The following is a 16,832-nucleotide window of genomic DNA, read 5'->3' on the forward strand; positions in this document are numbered from 1 at the left end:
AAAACGTAATTTAAAATACATCTTAAAACTTCAATTCATTGTCATTAAAAATTAAAAAATTTTAAATATCACAAATTGAGCATTAATATGCACAGACAAATAAAGTGTGGCTATCCCCATGCCAGAGTCTCAGGAGTATGACCTATATCCGCACTAAATTGAGTAGAGAGGAGCACTTTCTTCTACACATAAAAAGCAGCTGCAGTTATGACAGATTCAGCTCCATACATAGAGGCCACTCCCAAATTGACCAGTCTAAATAAAAAATCAATAAAATGTGTAATCGCTATATCACCCTTCAAATACAGAGGGTGTAAGGCAGGGAATGCAGTTAACATGTGACAAACAAGTTACTTACCAACTGGTAAAGTTCTTTCGACTGGATGTTCCTCCAACCTATTCCACATCTTTGACATGTAATGTCCACAGCTGTGCTGCTTTGGAAACGTTTTTCGGCAGAGGGCGTCCTGCGTCGATGGCGTCGGGTCGATGTCCCTCGAAGGCCTCTGTCAAGGGTGACGTCACCGGATGTTATAAGTAGGACGCACGGCGCCCGTAGCCTCAGTTTATGTTTTTTCCTCCATAACGTGTAACATGCTCGTACACAACGCCTGCTTGACTGCACATAGCCTTGCGGGAACGCAAGCTGCAATAGCATAGGACAGTTCTTCAGAGGGGCAGGCTGGGAGGGCGATGTGGAATACGTTGGAAGAACATCCAGTCGAAAGAACGTTACCAGTTGGTAAATAACTTGTTCTTTGAATGGATTGTGTCCTCCAACATATTCCACATCTTTGACATACTCCCAAAGCAGTATCAGTGTATGGAGGAGGGAGAAGAATTTACAATACCCAATCAGATGGCAGAATAAAGCACCGCTGTACCAAAGGCCATATCCCGACCATGGAGCATATCCAGGGTGTAATGTTTGACAAACGTGTGGATGGAAAACCACGTTGCTGCATCACAAATATTCTTAATAGGAATTCCCCTCTGCAGGGCTGTGGATGTAGCCACGCCCCTAGTGGAGTGAGCCCTCAACCCCTCAGGAGGCTTCTTGCCCGCCAATCTGTAACATTCAGTAACAGAGAGGATAATCCACCTGGACAAGGTCTGTTTAGTAACAGCCTGGCCCAATCGGTGTCTAGCGTATCCCACTAAAAGCTGGTTGTCCACTCTGACCCTGGACATCCTAGAGATATAAAAGCTCAAAGCTCTCCTAGGATCCAACCTATGAAGTCTCTCCTCTTCCTTACCAGGATGAGGCGGAGGATAGAACGCAGGAAGTACCACTTTCTGGCACAGATGAAACTCAGACACTACCTTAGGTAGGAAGGATGGACGTACCCTCAGTACAACCCTATCCTTGTGGAACCCAGTAAAGGGTGACTTGGATGAAAGTGCCTGCAATTCACTCCCTCTGCGAGCAGATGTAACTGCAACCAAGAAAACCGCCTTGAAAGACAATAGTCTCAAAGGACAAGAGTGCAGTGGTTCAAACGGAGCACCCATCAGGAATTTCAATACTAAATTCAGATCCCAAACCAGCACCTGAAAAGGGGACGGCGGGAACACATTCGTGAGCCCTTTTAGAAATTGGGAAATCAAAGGAATCTTAAAATAAGAAATCGAAGGAATCTTAAAATAAGAACATTCGTCAGACGAGCGCCGCCAGGTAACCTTTAATGGTACCCGATTGAAGACCCCTGTGGGCTAAAGAAAGCAACAAAGAAAGAACCATCGGAATGGAACACTGAAAGGGATCAACATTGTTTCCTCTGCACTAGTCGCAAAACTTACGCCAACGGCACAAGGATTTGGTTGGTGGTCGCCTGGCCGAAAGCAACACCTCCATCATGTCATCGGGAGGATCTCAGCCTTTCAGAAACCAAGCGTGAAGGTTGAGAGTCTTAACCTCTGGATGGAGAACACACCCCCCCACCCCTTGCGCAAGCAAGAGAAGATCCTCTCTGTGGGGAAGATGGCATGGAGGGCAGATAGACATTTCTAGAAGGTCCGGGTACCACGCTCTCCTGGCCCAATCCGGAGCAATGAGGGTCATGTGTGATCGGATCCTGCGCAACCTCCTTAGCACCTGAGGAATGACGGGGACCGGACGAAACGCGTACAGAAGTGGGTATGACCAATCCACGACGAACGTGTCCCCTAAGGCTCCTCTCAGAGAAAATTCTGTTGAGCAAAATCTCTCGCACTTCCGGTTGCCACTGGTCGCGAACAGATCCACTTGAGGGGTTCCCCAAAGGGCGAAGATCTCCAGAAGGACTTCCTGAGCCAACTTCCACTTTGCCTGCTCAGAGCGTCCGCCGCTGCATTCTCCTCCCCTGCAAGATGAACTGCCGAGAGTGACATTCCTTGCTGTATCGCCCAGAACCAGCGCTGCATCGCCTCTCTGCACAGCAGGAGTGACCCTACACCCACCTTTTTTGTTGAGTTAATGCATGGCCACTGTGTTGTCCGTCACGATCAGGACACTCTTCCCCGAGCAGACGGCAGCCTGATGGCCCTCAGTTCCAACAAGTTGATGTGGAGTTTGGACTCCGACGGAGACCAACAACCGCTGGCGGGCAGATCGTTGGCATGAGCTCCCCATCCTATGAGGGAAGTGTCCGTCACCACCGCCACCTCCGGTCACGTTTGCCAACACGGCTCCCCCTTCATCAGATTCCCTTTGCTGGCCCACCACAGAAGATCCCGCAAGACCGAGAGTGGACTCTGAACGGGATCCGACATCTTGCCTGAGAATTGCGACCACTGCTTCTTGAGAACCTGTTGAAGGGAACTCATCCTCAGTCTGGCCTCTGGCACCAGAAAATTGCAGGATGCCATGAGGCCGAGCAACCTTAAGAATTCGAAAGCCGCAAGATTCTGGGCATGTTGAAATTTGTTGACCATGTGTACAATGTGAGGAGCCCTCACCTTGGGAGGCAAGCACTTCCCCAAGGACATGTCCAACACAGCCCAATCTACTGGAGCTGTTGGGAAGGTGTCATATGCGACTCCTTGAAATTGAGGGAGAAGCCCAGCTTGTGAAGGGAGCGGCAGGTGAGACAGATGATCCAAATCAGCCAGTTGTCCAGCTAGGGGTAGACATGAACCCCCCCCTCCTGAGATACGCTGCCGCTACCACCATTAGCTTGGTGAAGGCCCTCGGGCGGAGGTCAATCCGAATGTGCGAGCTGCCAGCCGCAAACCTCAGGTATTGTCTGTGCTTTGGATGAATCAGCACATGAAAATAAGCATACTGTAGTTCCAGAGACACCAACCAATCCTGAAGTCGAAGGGCCTGAAGGACCTGAGAAAGAGTGACCATCTTGAACCTGTCCTTCCGGAGGAACTTGTTCAACCAATGCAAGTCCAAGATGGGTCTCAGTCCCCAGTCTTTCTTTGGAATAAAAAAATATGGGGAATACCATCTCTTGTTCCTCTCAGCCACAGGCACCAGTTCTATAGCGCCTTTCACCAACACAGGGTCAAGATTCCCTGCACAAGGAGCCGATCCGGAAGCTTCAAAGAGAGATTCTCCGGTGGATTGTCGTGAAGGCGCTGTAAGAAAGGAAGGCAGGAACCGTGGGCTATTGTATCCAGAACCCACGCATCCGAAGTAATAGCTCGCCATTCTTCGAGATGCTGAGACAGTCTGCTCCCAACCGGTGAACAATGGAACATGGCCTAATAGCTGTTTTGGAGCGGCTGTGGCAGCGCCTGAAGGCAAAGAGGCAGCTGCCCGAGCGGCTTTGGCACCTCTAGTTTCCCTTCCACCACGGGTACCTTTACGGTGACCCCTTTGATTAGCGGCTCCTCTCGTTTCTTTCAAAAGAGGAGTAGTAACGAAAGGAACCCCCCCTCCACTGTTGTCCCCTAGGACGAAAAGGCGGAGGTTGACACAAAGCTGCGCCCAAAGATTTAGCAGCAGCTTTGGAGGTCTGCAACCTCTCAAGGCTCTAGTCAGTATTGCTGCCAAACAAATGAGAGCCATCAAAGTGCATGTTCAGAAGACGGGCTTGCACATCCGGAGCAAACCGCGACTTCCGCAACCACGCAAACCCACGTATCACGGTGCTCACAGCCATGGACCGGCTAACACTATCAGCCGCGTCCAACCCAGACTGAAGGGATTCACACATGGCATCCTTGCCATCCTGCACAAAAGCAAGGAACCCATCCCTTTCTTCCCCCTCGAGAATATGCTCAGCCGCTAGAGAGAGAGAATTCCATAGTGTGTGTGAAAATCTTGCCAAGGCACGGGTGGAGTTGACAGTTTTCAGTGCCATAATCCCCGCAGAAAATACCTTGCATGCCCAACCATCGAAGCACTTGTCTTCCCTATCAGGAGGGATGGTACGGTACGCCGCCTGCCTCGAGGTGGCCGAAGCCGCCTGAACCACCAAAATCTCTGGAGTGGGTTGAGTCGATAGGTAGCTGGGGTGGCTACTGGATGGGTGGTATTTCTTAGTCAACGACTTGTTAACCGCCGGAAGAGACTCCGGGGTCTGCCAAGTAGCCGCCACCCTTTTTTGTAATGCCAAATGAAAAGGCAACACTGGGTCAGTGGACGGACTCTGATCCAAAATATCATTCAGGTCATCCTGATCAAATGCAACCAGAGGACCGGACCATCCGAGATACTCTAACTCCAGACATCAACCTCCTACAGGAGGATTCAGCATGAGCCCCAGGCTCTGGCCTACCAAACTCCACCTCAAGAGATGTGTCAAGGCCAACTGACTGTCTTCAGATAAGACCATGTCAGGAGCCTCATGAGTTTCAACGGGCTCTAACTCCATATCTGACCTTTCCTCATCCTCATAAATATCATGCAGAGAATGAAAGAACTCCTTCCTAGGGACACGAGCGGCCCTGGAGTCCCCAACAGGCCTCACAGTCTTGGATAAAGCTTTTCTCTGAAGATCCACAGTAACAGGAGCCTCCACTGGCAAATTCTGGCCAAACGGCCCTGATGGCGCAGATGGTTTCGGCATCGACACAGGTGCCCAAGGCTCCGAGGGCTGGATCGAAGGCAAAGCTCTGATAGCCCCACTCGACGGACATGGCGCCGACGTTGTTTATGCCAAGCTTGAGCCCTTCCCAAATTTCTGCGGTTTTCTTGGGGACGAAGACCGAGACCTGCATCTGGCACGTCTCTGGCGAACCACCGGAGCCTTGTCTGAACGGGACCTCGATGGTTGCCGATGTTTATCGCGCCGAGGGCCTGGGCCCTAAGGCACGCGAGCATCGGACCAAGACTGTTCCCTGCCGGCTTCTACCAAAGGCGCAGGTGGAACTGTGCGCCCTGGGATTGAAAAATTACCAGCATTTGCTCCCTGAGTGCCTCCTATTCCTCAGGAGTTGAGGACTTAGTGGGACAAGGCACTTTCCTCGCAGAGCCATCGTCCGACGAGGACGAGTAAGGCGACCAGTGACACCGCTTCTGGGAGTGCCGAGACGAGGAGGACGAGTGGCGGGACCCACTCTGGGACTGAGATCCCCAGGATTCCTTCCGACGAGGACAGTCACCCGTCGAATCGTCGGTGGAAATACCCGTAGATTTCTTGGACTTACGAGGTTAAAAAACCTGACCTACCTTAACTTCCCCTTACGCTCCCGCAATGCCTTGGTAGTCAACGACTGGCACTTCGAGCAGTCATCGGTATCATGACTTTCACCCAGACACCACAAGCAGATGCGGGTCCGTAGTAGACATTTTGGACTTAGAGTAGACTTACAGTACAAGATGAAGACATTTTCTTCAAAGAAGATAACACGGGGCGCGCCAAGTTCTTGAAGCAAACACGTTTGCGGAAAAAACAGAACTGAGGCTACCGCCGCCGTACATCCTATTTATAACATCCGGTGACGTCACCCTCGACGGAGGCCTTCAAGGGACAACAACCAGACGCCATCGCCGCAGGACGCCCTCTGCCAAAAAGATTCACAGAAGCAGCACAGCTGTGGCCATTACATGCCAAAGATGTGGAATACATTGGAGGACACAATCCAGTCGAAAAATTGTTTCTACCGCTAATTTACAAAAACAGCACTTTCTATCATCATACAAAATACCAGACCAACTACTAACATACTGTAATACAGTGTTGTAATGCATGCCGGTAATAAATCTCAATTTCCCGCTACACATCATTGTGAGATATTTGCATGGTATGTTTGGTGGGGAACCTTCAAACAGTTTTAGTCAGTTATAACTCTAATAGGGCTTTTCACTATTATCGCTCTGTGTAGTGCGACGAATCCCAGGCTATCGTCCCTGCTTCCCTAGTGGGAGCCCCTTCCTATAAGTCCAGGGAGGTGAGGCCGCTACCCTATAGCCCCCCTGGGGGTGTGGCCGGTAACAGTTGGTGGGACCCTTAAGGGCAGACGGCTAAAGAATAAGGGTCCCACAGCACTTAACAAATAGTCTTCTAAACCTTCTTCCTCATGTCAGTACTTGGGAGAGGAGGTTCCCAAGTACTGTGATCCAACCAAAAAAATAAAGAAATAAGGGTTTGGGAGCCATAACAGAAAAGTGGACTGAAGCGGCGTGGCTAGGAAGCCATGTGAGGCAGATTTGCTCATTAAAGGCTCCTGCGGATCCGATAAAAGATATGATTAATACAGCACAGTTTTGATTAAAAACACAAAAGCGCCAGCAAGAACACCACCAAGGAAGTCTGAGAGTCAGCGGGAAACCCCCGGCGAAGACTGGAGGTGAGATATGCCGTGGGCAAAAACAACGGCAAGCTGAAAATGGCCGCAGGAGGAAATGGCGGCGGGAGGAGTATAGGCTAACGGGAGCCGAGTCGCTGTGCAACAACACGGCGAAGAGATTGGAGACTGCTTTGAAAGTAAATACATCCGGCCTATCCCACGAAGCGGAAATTGATACCCCAGAAGCTGCAGCCCAAACAAGGAAGACGTTCGCCAGAGGACCCGGGGACCAGGCAATTTAAGGAAGTGAGGTGGTGGAGCGTGTTGAGTCCATAGGTCGGGTGAAGGAATGACAAAGAGGATGTCAGTGAGAGTTTGTCTGGAAGAGGCACTGACGTAGGTGTCAACAATAGGAGATGTGGATTGGAGACCAGGGTGTCCTTCTTGAGCTTCTTCCTTCCAGACGTAGTGACAAGAGAAGGATAGGAGATAGAAAAGCAGTTAAAGAAGATGGGGGAAATTGAGAGCACCATAGCAAGTGTGATAGAGGGAGGTGAAGGAGAAGTGAGGAGGAGAAGAGAAGGAAAACACTACACAGAGCTATGCCCCACAGGGTGCACAAGGAGGGGAGTCGGGAACAAGGGAGGGGTAACAGAGGGAGCAACAGGCAACAGCAGAGCTCAGGCGGAGACAAGCAGCACAGGCAGCAACAGGCACAGCACAGGGTGCACAAGGAGGGGATTCGGGAAGAAAGGGGGGTTAACCGAGGAAGCAACAGCAGAGCGTAGACGGAGACAAGCAGCACGGGCAGCAACAGGCAGTGCGTGGAGAATGCGATGGGAGCCAACCAGGCTTAGCTCAACCAAGAGAGGAAAAAGCCTGGAGGGCAACAGTAGATATCACAGCATAAGAGATGCAAGGTATGTCCTCTTGGGTAGATATCTGGTCTGTGGGAAAAAATTTAAGATTAGCCATCTTGGTCTCCTCAGGGTTTTTTCGGATTGATGTAGTAATAACTCTGCACATATCAAACCCAATAGAGCCCTTATGGTTACCGAGGGATCTGATGCTCTGGAACTTAGCTTTTCAAATGTAAGGGTTCCCCAACTTGTATCGTTTGAGCCAAATCCCACTAATACCATTTGTGAAGGCATCATGAAGCAAGACACAGACAACAGATTCATTAAGATATTAACTTAAATGTCAGGATGGTTAAAGGCCTAACTTGCCCTATGCTAAGGTGGGATTTCCCTACCTAAAGAAACTATGGATATTCTGAGTCACTAAGTTCAACTACAAATCCGTCTGTGTCCAAAACCTATTCTTGCCCTCACAACTAACTGCAGACGACGTGTAGGGATATTAGCACTAAAAGAAACAGTGTTCAAAAGTAATGTTTTGAGCATCTTCCATCTCTGGCTTGTTTTTAGCTTCACCTTTCTCAAGTTCAACAATAGTTCCACCAAGGTCTGGGGGCTCCCTTCCCCAAGTTCAACAGAGTACCAAAATATCTCAGGGTTCCCTTCCCCAAGTTAATGTTTATGTTAAAGGACATTTGTACCGCATACTAGTGAAATACAGTTCACAAAGTCTCAGGATTCACCTCTCCAAGCAGGCAGCTTCCCCACTAGAACTGATGTTAGCCTCTTAACTTAGAAGAATGCTTTCATTTTAACTATGTAATCCTCTAGGCTTTTAAAATGTCTCAAACAAAGGCTTTCTTTATGATATGATATATTTTATTAATATCGCACTAATACACAAGTGTTTCAGAGCACGACAAAGCAAGGGAGGGGAACAGGGGAGAACAAAACACTGATCTTACTAGGCCCAGTGACATTGAGAAGGCGCAAGTGCATGGAAGGGGGAGCGGTGGAAAGTGCAGAGCAGAGGAGAAACAGATCAATAATAATAAATAAATAAAATAATAAAGGCAATAAACAGTGGTAGTGCAGCCAGCGAGTGGCAAGTGCTGGTTTGAGGTGGCAGACAGGGAATGTCTGATAAGTGCAGAAAGAAAAAAGTGGGCCGGGGACTGTATGGATACAGATACAGACCCCAGTGAAGATGGTGGCCTGGAGGCAGTGCAGGAGGGTGGAAGGGTGAGCAGGTGCCTGGGCCCGGAGGACAGAGGCAGGTGCACAGTGCCGAGAGAGAAACAGATCAGCAGGGGGGTGAAGGGAGATGCAAAGAGGAATGTCTTGAGGTGCGTCCGAAACCAGAGATGGTTCTCCTCAAGTTTCAGAGTGGCAGGGAGGCTGTTCCAAAGGGAGGACGTCAGAAATTATCATGTAGCATCGCCTTTGTATCGTAGCTTTCCTTTGTTCTTCCTCCAGTAGGGCTATTCGGTCTAGGCGCAGTTGTCGCACACACGGTCCACCCATTACAGGTAACGCAACTGATAACTCTTGGTTTTCCTTAGCTAACACAGGTTTCCTCCCTGGACCTGTGTCAGTACTTCTCATTCATTGTAGCTTTGACAATGGAGGTCTCTTGGCTTTGCCACCACTTGAAATACAATCTTTTGGCTTTGCCACAATTCAAATCACTCTGTACTTGGCTTTTCTTAATGTCCATTCATCAACTTGTACTTCACAGCTACTTTTCTGCTCAATTCAATAGTACTTGTTATGCGCTTGTTCATCAAATGCTTCTGAACGGATTTTCACAGTTTTCATTTCTGTACATCATTCGCTTTCACTCGTGTGACATTTTCACCTAATTTCCTAATCTTTCTCTTCAATTGGATATTCAATAAATCTTGGAACATTTCTAAAAGGTACTTAACAGTCTGTAGAATAATCCTTGTGGCATTAAACCAAGTGCTTTGTAGTTTGCTCAATATTCAATATTCTTCACTTATGGTTCCAAACCCCACTGCTAGGCGTTTTAGCTGAATCGCTACTTGCAAATGCCCTATTCCCTCTCCCCGAAGGTCACCCTGGTACGAGTGTTCCCTCTCTCACACTCACTGGTACTCGGCTGCTCCTTCGGGCATCTTTGCAGTCTTCTCATACTTGCACTTTTCTCCCGGGTAAGTGTAGGGAGCTCCAGCGAGCAGTGCTCGTTTTTGGGAAATATTGCAGCAGCAGCCCGCATCATTTGGAAGTCTTTTATGTTTTCACAGCTCCAGCTGGGAACACGCAGCTCAAGTAGTTGCTGGGGCTCTGGTCCTCTCACGGCATGCTTGGGTCACAGCACCTCTCTCACCCCATGGCAATACACTGCGTCCTCTCTGCCGGTCCTGCTCCAGCCTGTTCCTCGCATCTCAGCTGCCAGGTTCACCAGACAGGTTCCCCTTTCTCTCTCGGTCCATCGTTTTATGCATCTGTGTCCTTTCAATTGGTCGCAGGTGCAAGTCTTTTGCCTGATTAAAATTATAGTAATTAACGGGACATGCCTCACCTTTCATAGTGCTCTTGCTCGTCTCAGTAGCATAGTGGTGAAACTGAACAGAAGTGTGCATTACTCCTAGTTGCTTCTTCCTCATCTCAGTTGTAAAGGTATGTGAATGTAGGACAGTAGGTGTGTAGGGAAGGGGAAAAAAGTACAGTACCCTATGAAGGTCGTGGGAGAGTAAGACTCCTCAATAAGTCATGTCTCACCTGCAGACATCCTCTTCTCACTCCCCAAGTTCCCTCCACCCAGGTGATCCTCCCTCGCATCTCCACCCCCAGAACTTGGTTGGGATCCTAAAGCGATGGCCTTTCCCAGGCTAACTGAGCAGAGGATCCAGGGGGAGGAGAGGTGAGGGTGCCCTCAGATTCCTCACAGCATGTGGACCTTGAGGTAATCAGTAGTTGTTCAAACATGGACGGGATGTTATGCGAGGACGTGGGGTGATCGTGCATAGGGACGTCTCAAAATGAAGCAGTAGCAGCATCTGTTCTTTGAAGAGTATTGTGGGGGGCCGGAGAGTGTGGGAGGGTAGTCAAATTGATTCTCTGATTTTTTTTTAAAGTTGCAGGGGCAGCAGTACAGATGCACTGAATCCAGGTTTCTGTTACATCAATTAGATCCATGTGAGTTATTGAAATCTGTGGTAAAGGTGGTTTTATTAACAAGAACTTGGAAAGGTACATAGCGCGCAATTATGGGAAGGAAGGTTTGGGATGTTAGTGTGGGGAGATTGTAAGAATGAGGGGCCAGAGTATTTTCTATTGACCTCTCTCAGGCATATCACCAGATCCCTTTGAAGGAAGAGTGCCAGCATTTGACGGCGTTCATTACAGTTTTTGGAACTTTCAAGTATAGGAGGATGCCATTCGGTCTTGCCTCGGCAGCGGCCGTATTTCAGAGAGTCATGGACAAAGTTATGGAGGGTGTGAGAAATGTTGTGGTGTTCCAAGATGATATGCTTGTGTTTGCGAATTCTAAGTCTGAACATGATGAGGTTTTGAGGCAAGTGCTAGGAAGGTTGTCAAACGCCGGTATGACTGTGAGAAGGAACAAGTGTAAGATTGCGGTGGGGAAGGTGGAGTATCTCGGGCATGACGACGAGAAGACTGAGCTACTCATCTTAGGCTCCCAATCTAAACTTGCAAAACTTGGCAGCAAATATGAGGCTTTCAACATTGATGGCAACATTATTAAGGTCTCCAACGTTACTAAAACACTGGGAATCTACCTAGACTCCACCCTCTCGCTCACCAGACAAACTAACTCAGTAGCCTCAGCATCGGCTTACACGTGCAAACTAATCACTGCCTGCCGTCCTTTCCTAACTCTGGACAACTGCCTGATCCTTGCCAGAACCCTTATTTTATCCAAAATTGATTACTGTAATGCCCTGTACCTCGGAACTAATCAAAGAAACATCGACAAACTTCAGGTAACCCAGAATAACGCCATTAGGGCTGCTCTCAACATTCCTAGGCGCACCCATATCTCCTCCACGAGACGGAACTTGCGATGGCTTTCTATCCCACAGCGTATTGCCTTCAAAACTCTTATCTTAAGTTACAAAGCACAGAACAACGCAGCACCAGCGTACTTGTCAGAGCGCTTTACACAACACACAGCCCACAGACCACTAAGAGCTGCGCAAGCACATACACTAATTATTCCCTGCTTTAAACTACAGACTGCCAGAGGCTCAAGCTTCCCGGTACTGGCCGCTAAGCTCTGGAATTCACTACCCAATGACCTCAGGAACGTCCCTTCCCTCCAATCCTTCAAACACAGAACAAAACAATGGCTCTATGAGCAAGACGAAGAGCTGACCACCATGTGGTAATCATCCATTGCATGCTCTACAGCCCCGTCCACTGTTGTATTTATTGTGACTACTCTCTATGTATGCTTATTTACTATGCAATTTGTAATCTATCTTTCTGTAAAACTTTGTAATCCCTTCTAAACATGCGCCCTGATGCCTTTGGGCAGGTTGCGCAATATAAATAAAATAAATACAAATACAAATACAAATGAGATCGATGAACTGGGAGTGAGACCAAAAAAATGTTTGGTAGGAGCTGTGGAAAAAGCCCATGTGCCGACAAGGACCAAGTGAGGTCTTTTTTAGGCCTTGCAGAATATTACCATCATTTTGTGAAAGATTTTGCCATAGGGTCGGTCCCAATAAGAATGATACTTAAAAAGGGGTCGAGATTCTCTACACACTCTAGCAAAATGCCCTTTCTTCTTGCACTTCAAGCAGAAAATGTTCTTTGGAGGACAAAACGTGCTCGTAGAGATATGGCGATTGCTGCCACATTTGTAGCATTTGAGTTCTCTACTCAAATTCATTTTCTTGAATGCTCTTACAGCCGCTACTTCACCCTCTGGTTCATCACTTTTCATCGTGGACATGTATTTGTGGGTCTGTCCCATACTCCGGGCAATCTCAATTGCTACTTCCAGAGATACATCTTTGGTCAACAACCTCTCCTGTATCTTCATGTTGCTAGTGGAACGCACTACTTGATCTCGTATCAATGAGTCAGTCAGCACTCCGAACTCACAGGTGTGATTTAAGGATCTCAGCGCTGCCACAAAGTTTTCCACTGGCTCCTGTGGATCTTGAACTCTCTGAAAGAATTTGTGCCTTTCAAATGTTGTGTTCTTTTTTGCTTCAAAGTGTATTTCCAGTTTTCTTTCAGCTATATTGTACTGGTCCATATCACCTTGCCCCTCTAATGGGGGTTGAGGCAAGCCATCATAGACGCTACAACCCTCAGTTCCCAGGTTGTTCAGGAGAATCGCTTCTTTCCTTCATGCAGCAAACTTGTCGCCCCCAATTGCCACCAGGTAGGTGTCAAAAATCTTCTTCCACCTGTCCCACCTTATGGGCGGTGCTCCCGGTTCAGATAAAAAAGGCGGGGGCGGGGCCATGCTAGCTGCTGCCATGATGGACAGAAAATGTCACCTGCTCCCCCAGCAAGTCTTGATTTCACTTGTCAGTTCTTTCCACCAGTGAGTTGGCGGAGCAGGCAAGATTTTGAAGGCACTTGGTTGTAGAATTAGAATGAGATGGTAGGAGAAAGGATAGAATGGGGACAGTGGGAAGTAGTAGTGGGGGATCACTCTGAAGCATGCCCCGAGGCCGTTGGTAGCAAAAGACAGGGATGTATATGTGAGGAGTTGCAAGAAAAAGGTGTGGCCAAGGTGCTGAGGAGGAGGAAATTGAGGCGGGGGATATGTGGGGTAGAATGAGAAGGGTGCAAACCGGGATGGGAACAAGGATTCAAGGTTAGGGTGTCACACTCCTTTGTCCCAAAGGCCACATGTTTAGTGCTTTCAAGTCTTCTTAGATTCGTCCGCCTTCCTACTTTTGTCCCGAGCCAATCACGATTTTGGTCTGGCAGCTCCAGGCCAGTCATATAGCCATTACTAAAAAGGTCCTTACATCCGAGGGTCAAGTCTTACAAAAGAAAATGTGGGGGGACTCATTAGCATACCTATTGAATGTGGTGTCAACAGAAATAAGCATTTCAAGGTGTCTTCTGAAAAAAGTGGGGGACTCAGTCCACCCGCATCTACCCTCGACTAGAGCCCTGCTTACATCTGCGCTAAGGGCTCTGGGGCAGGTTGGTGCCCCTGTTTAGTGCTTAAGTGCATCCTTCCTCTCAATTAGGCTGCAGAGACCCTCAGTGCCCAGCAATGGCTGCTCTAAATCCTAGGATGTAACTTCCACCATGATCCTATGCTAATAACAATAAGTGCTCAAGTTCTAATGGAAACCAAACAATGTATACCCTCTTAATGGAGTCAAACAAATGCCCCAACTACGACTATGTGGCACATTTGAACATGGATTTGTAAATGAACAAATTTAATCTCGGAATTCAAGCCGTTTAGTTTAGTTTCCCTCTTACAAGTTTGCTCAAAACTGGTACCCAACATGCCCAATGGCTGACATCACTACAATTGGTCAGGTGAGCAGTGGACACTGGAGAAGTTTTGCATTACATTTTCTTTTGAGTCAGGTTCAGGTTTGAATTCAAATATCTGCATTACATTCTCTTGTAATTGGTAGTTCCCAAAGAATGGTGCTAAGGTGTAGCTCTGTTTGTTTACGTATGCTCTGAAGGCGTTTATCATTACAAAGAGGAAAGACTTGACAGGATATGATCACATAAATTAACTGTGGCAGTGTACATCTGTGAAATTAATATTTTTTATTATGGAATAATTCAATTAAACCTTTGAAACAATGAAGAAATTACCTTCAAGAAAAGCAAACTCATCGATTGCATCTATCGCATTATCTGTAACAAAACAAAATGACAAATTAAGTGGTTTCAATAAATGTATCACTATTGTTATGGAACAAGATACAACATACAATACAGTGCTCTAGGGGGTGCAGTCTATGGCACTAGAAAAAGCATACCTTGTGCTTGTTCACATTTAAAAAGCATACCTTGTGCTTGTTCACATTTAAAAAACTACTAGAATTTCTGGGAATCAAACTGTTTTATGTTTCAACACCTCTACTGACACAACCATGACTGATTAACATAGACCAAAAGTGAGCAGTTCAGTCACACAACCATACTTAGTCCTATTGTATAAGCCGGTAATGCTATGCCAGTGTTTCTTAGGAAGACACATGTAAATGTGTAGATTTGTTGACAAAAACAACTATTAGAGTGTGTGTGGTCGGCACCACTTACTTTCACAAGGAATTACTACTCACCATGTACTAAAGAGGAGTATGAACTGTCGTAATACAGATATGTTTTTTTTTTTAAACAATTTTTATTATTATTTTCCAAAAACAACACACCAAACCAATCAAACTTTTAGGAAATGTCCATATACTTGCTACTTGTTATTACATTCACATGTTACACCCTACAGTCCTCCCCCATCCCACCCTGTTAACTTGAGCGCCCACTTTAATACCACCAAACTCGTTTCTTAGTGTTTATCTCCTTCACCTGACATATCGTCTTCACTAGGCTCGACATGGGAGAGTCCCGACATCTTGGCCACCATTTGTCTCCACGCTATAAGAGGGCCCGCTTCCTCCTCCCCTCCCCTGCTGACTGCTTCATACCATGCCACCATCTCCGCTTCTGCCCATTTCAAGAGGTCATTCCACCACACCTCGAGTCTAGGTCTCTGGGCTGCTTTTCAGCTCATAGCGATTCTCCGTTTGGCCAGAATGTAGGCCAGGTCTTTCAATTTGCTTATATACTTTAGGTTACGTGGTCTAGTGAATCCCCCCCAGCATGCATGCCCATACTGAATCCACCCTTAACATGATCCCCTTCTGGGACAAGCGTAGTTTGACTTCCTCCCAGAATCTTCCCACCTCCGGGCACGCCCAAAACATATGGACCATCCCGGCATCCACCTCCCCCCACTTGGGGCATTTCTGTATCGCTGTACCTCCAAACCTAGCAATTTTACTCTGGGTTATGTACGCCCTATGGGTGAATATAACTGGATCTGATGCAGCCTCGCATTACGGGATACCTTCTTGTGATATCGCCGGGCTCTTTCCCATTGCCTCTCCTGCATAGGTTCTCCCACCTCCTCCTCCCAGTCCTTCCTCAGTTGGTTCAACTCCTTGCCCACTCTAGACATCAGTAACTCATAAATTCGGGATATTTCGTGCCCGCCCTCCGAGATATCATACATTGTTTCAATGGTCATATCGGGTTGTTCTGGAAGTACTATCTCGGGCCACTTTTCTCTCACCCGTTTGATGATTCTGATATATGTGATGTGTTGTCCTATGTGTACTCCGGTTTCCTCCATTATCTTATGAAAGTATAACACCTCCCCTTCTTGCCATATGTCTCCCAGAGTTGCGAGGCCCACCGTTTCCCAGAATTTGCGGATTCCCTTATTTGCTCGTCCTCTTCGCATAGCGCTGCAAGTGGTATCTGCGGGGAGCATGGAGTCGGGTTTCCCAATACTTGGCACGCTTTACGCCAGGTGCTCCATCCTAGTTCCAGCAATCTCGCTCGTCCACTCATCTTAGATTTGGATAGCCATATCAGTTTGTTTAAAAAGAATGGGGCACAGTCCCTGCTTAGCAGTCTGGCTTCTGCCGTTTCTACTTCCGACAACCACCTGGCCACATATTGGAGCTGCCCCGCTAGGTGGTACATCTCAAAATTCGGCAGGTTTATGCCCCCTTTGTCATACGGGTTCTGCAATTTCCATAGGGCCACCCTATTTCTGGTGTTATGCCATATAAAGCCCCTGCATAAGCTCTGGAGTTTTGTAAAAAAGCGTTTGGGGAGCATGTATGGGATATTCGCAAAGAAGTGTAATAGCCTTGGCAGGACCACCATCTTGAGCAGAGCCGCCCTACCCACCATGGCCAGGGGAAGTTTCGGCCAGAACCCCATGCTGTTCTTGATTCCTTCCACCGCCCTCTCTATGTTGCATTTATATTCGTCTGCAATCGTGTGGTATACATTGATCCCTAGGTATCTGATTGTTCTAGTCTGCCAAGGTATCTGCAGAATCGGTAGGTTCCCCTGTGGGACCCCTCTGTATCTCCCAAGGGGGAACATGCTCGACTTCTTGGGGTTTACTGCTATGCCCGAAAGCGTCACATACTGCTCAGTCACTTCCAGGACATATCTCAAGTTTTCCTCTGGGAAGCGGAGGTATAGCAACATATCATCAGCATACAATGATATCAGGTGCGGTCCCGCCTTCGTGTGGATCCCAATCTCCCCGTATTGCTGTCTAAGGCAGATCGC

The 16,832-nt window shown here is 47.8% G+C and overlaps 1 protein-coding gene across 2 annotated transcripts in view; it reads right to left on the minus strand.

Annotated features, from left to right (window-relative positions):
• POLE4 (DNA polymerase epsilon 4, accessory subunit) overlaps window positions 1-16,832 on the minus strand; it is a 182,126-nt gene that overhangs the window by 37,150 nt on the left and 128,144 nt on the right. For both annotated transcript variants that reach the window (XM_069649674.1, XM_069649673.1), the window contains exon 3: window positions 14,331-14,372. In XM_069649674.1, coding sequence (XP_069505775.1) covers window positions 14,331-14,372 — 42 coding nt within the window. The remainder of the gene's footprint in view (window positions 1-14,330; window positions 14,373-16,832) is intronic.

The sequence above is a fragment of the Ambystoma mexicanum genome, chromosome 1p (assembly GCF_040938575.1).
Source record: "Ambystoma mexicanum isolate Mex_15411 chromosome 1p, UKY_AmexF1_1, whole genome shotgun sequence".
NCBI classification, from domain to species: domain Eukaryota; kingdom Metazoa; phylum Chordata; class Amphibia; order Caudata; family Ambystomatidae; genus Ambystoma; species Ambystoma mexicanum.